Source organism: Neophocaena asiaeorientalis, unplaced genomic scaffold (genome assembly GCF_003031525.2).
Source record: "Neophocaena asiaeorientalis asiaeorientalis breed wild unplaced genomic scaffold, Neophocaena_asiaeorientalis_V1.1 scaffold92, whole genome shotgun sequence".
In the NCBI taxonomy this organism is placed as follows: domain Eukaryota; kingdom Metazoa; phylum Chordata; class Mammalia; order Artiodactyla; family Phocoenidae; genus Neophocaena; species Neophocaena asiaeorientalis.
This window is the reverse complement of record NW_020174057.1, coordinates 5702556-5705008: the sequence shown is the minus strand read 5'-3', so window position 1 is coordinate 5705008 and position 2453 is coordinate 5702556. Positions and strand designations below refer to the sequence as shown.

At 57.2% G+C, this 2453-nt stretch overlaps 1 protein-coding gene across 1 annotated transcript; it reads right to left on the bottom strand.

Moving 5' to 3' along the window:
* Positions 1 to 354: 354 nt before the first annotated feature.
* Positions 355 to 1518, bottom strand: CCER1 (coiled-coil glutamate rich protein 1). The gene has a single exon (XM_024754355.1). The coding sequence runs from the start codon at positions 1516 to 1518 to the stop codon at positions 355 to 357; it is 1164 nt and encodes a 387-aa protein (XP_024610123.1).
* Between the last annotated feature and the right edge of the window lie 935 nt (positions 1519 to 2453).

Below are 2453 nucleotides of genomic sequence, written 5' to 3'. Positions count from 1 at the left end.
AATGTATAAATCTGTTATAAAAAGAAACATTTTCAGCACTGCCAGAATTTAAAAACAAAAAATGAAAAACTCAAGCATCTAGAGGGGAAAACACCAAATGAAAAGATTCAAACTGTAGTAATGACTATTTGGCCTTTAACCATTTCCAGTTAAATTATATTTGAAAGCTCTCCCTCCCCCACTCATAGCCATACACAAGCACACCAACTTTTAAACGTCTTATAATGGCCAAAGAAGGGGTTTACATAGATATATTTGTTAATGGAACTCATTTTTAATTAGTTTTTAATAAGTTGCTAATTCACTTTAGCCTCACATCAGTTCCATCTCATTCCCCAGTCCCTTTCCTGATGTCTAACAGTGAATGTCCTGTACCATGAGGTCAGCTTCCTGTGGCACTTTGGGAATTATCTGTTTGGGGTTTAAATAAGTACAGTTTATAAAGTTCTCTGTCTCTTCTTCAGCCCCCACTAGGGTTGATAAAGGCATTCCCAGAGGCAAACGGTTCTCTTCCTCCCTCTGCTCTTCCTCCTCCAGCCCCTCCCCTTCCTCTTCATGCTCCTCCCCCTCCACCCCCTCCTCCACGGAGTCAGGTTCTTCGGAGTCCTCTTCATCCTCGGCCTCTGCGTCCTCCTCCTCGCTCTCCAACTCCTTGCAATCACACTCCTCCTCGCCACACTTCTCCTCCTCCTCCTCATTTCTCTCCTCTTCCTCTACCGGCTGTGGGCTTGGAGACCGGTTTTCCTCATCCGGCTCCGGACTGAAGGCTAGAGAGGGATTCTGCCCAAAGCTATACAAAGTTGCCCGCAGCTCCGCGTCTTCCTCGCCACCGCTGGGGGGCGCGTCGTTTCCAAAGGAACCGGCCGCGGATGCGGTGCCGCCCGCCTGGGCCTGCTGCTCCCGCAGTGCCTCCTGCTGCCGCATATCCTCGTAGATCTGGTTCATGATGAACTGGGTGGTGTTCCGCGGTGCCCGCAGGCCGGGTTCCCGCCACCTGCACAGGTTGACCGGCCGCAGCAGCGTGCTCAGATCCTCTGAAGGGCTCCTCTGGAAGGAGCGGCGAGGGTCGCGGCGCAGGCCGCGGCCCCGGCGGCCCCAGTGCTTCTTCCTGGCCGGGGGCCTCGCCCAGCAGGGGTTCCAGGGCCTGCGCCAGCAGGAGCAGCAGCAAAGGCAGAATGGGTGCAGGCCGTACACCCGGATCGCTTGCACCCGGCCAGGGGGCTTCCGGAATCCCTCCGGAGGTGGGTGCCAGGGTCCTCCCCAGCGCCCCCAATTAGAATACACGGCCCAAGAGGGACGTCTGGGTGGCTGGAACCAAGGTCCTGAGCCGTGCTGTTGCTTCGGCTGTTTCCTCGGGGGCTCATACTCGGCCTTGGGACCATAGCGATGCCACTGCCTGTAAACCGGAGTGCCCCTGAGCCTTCGATGGCAGGAAGACCAGGTGCTTAATGGGGCAGAGGACGCCCCCCCGTGGCCCAGGTTAAGAGGATCCTCTTTTCTATCGAGGGGCTGGGTCATGATTCAGGGAGCTCTGACAGGTCTAAACGGAAGCGTCCTAGAAGCTGCCGTCAAGTTTGGCCAGATCTGACGGTCTGAAGAGCCTCGTGTCTCTCTCTCTCTCTCCCTGCGCAGCACCACGTGCCTGCCGTTGGGATCACGCCTTTCTCTCCAAAAGGACCCCTCTTCTCTGCTCGCTCGATCGTTCTTCCACGTAACCTCTGCCCCTTGGCACCCGGGTTGTCTCGTCCAGGTGAGTTTGGGTGGGACTGGGGCTGGGTAAGGATGGTGGGGGAGGAAGGTGTTGGTGGGCGATGCGCAGTGAGACCCGCTCCCGGGTCCCACACACCCCAGCCTCACAGGAGGCTCGGGCTGGGGACGGGAGAGGCAGGGGTTGCGCGTTACCTTGTGGCTCCTTCTCAACCCAGGTGCTTCCCCGTCGCCGTCCTGACTAGACTGAGGCGGGGTGGGCAGCGGCAGCCTTTAAAAAGCGGCCAGGGGCCCCACGCGCCCACCGCATCCTTGGTTGCCCCGGGAGACAGCCAATTGGGGTTGAGGTCGTTGCCCCTGGGCGTGGAGTTGGGGTTCCGCCCAGAACGAGGTTGCCCGAGAACATTCGCAGGGGACTTGTGACGCAGTTTTTGAGGGAGGTGGCGAGGGGCCGGAGGCTGGGTTTGTGCCGCCCACGTTAGGAAACGCTTGAGGCAGTTTATTTGAACCCTTAAACCACCTTGAGGTGCGAGGTTGTAGAAGATGGACCTTCGGCTGAACGCAGAGGTGGGGGTTGGGGAAGAATTTGTGTATCGGAAACCAATATCCTACACCTTTGGGACAGCCCAGGGGGTAAAGAGAAAGCCCTCGGAGTCAGAAAACTGGGCCCCACTCCTTACCTTGTGGCCTGTGCCCACTCTTCTAAATCCTAGGAGCTCTGTGTCAACGTACCTGAAACAAGACGG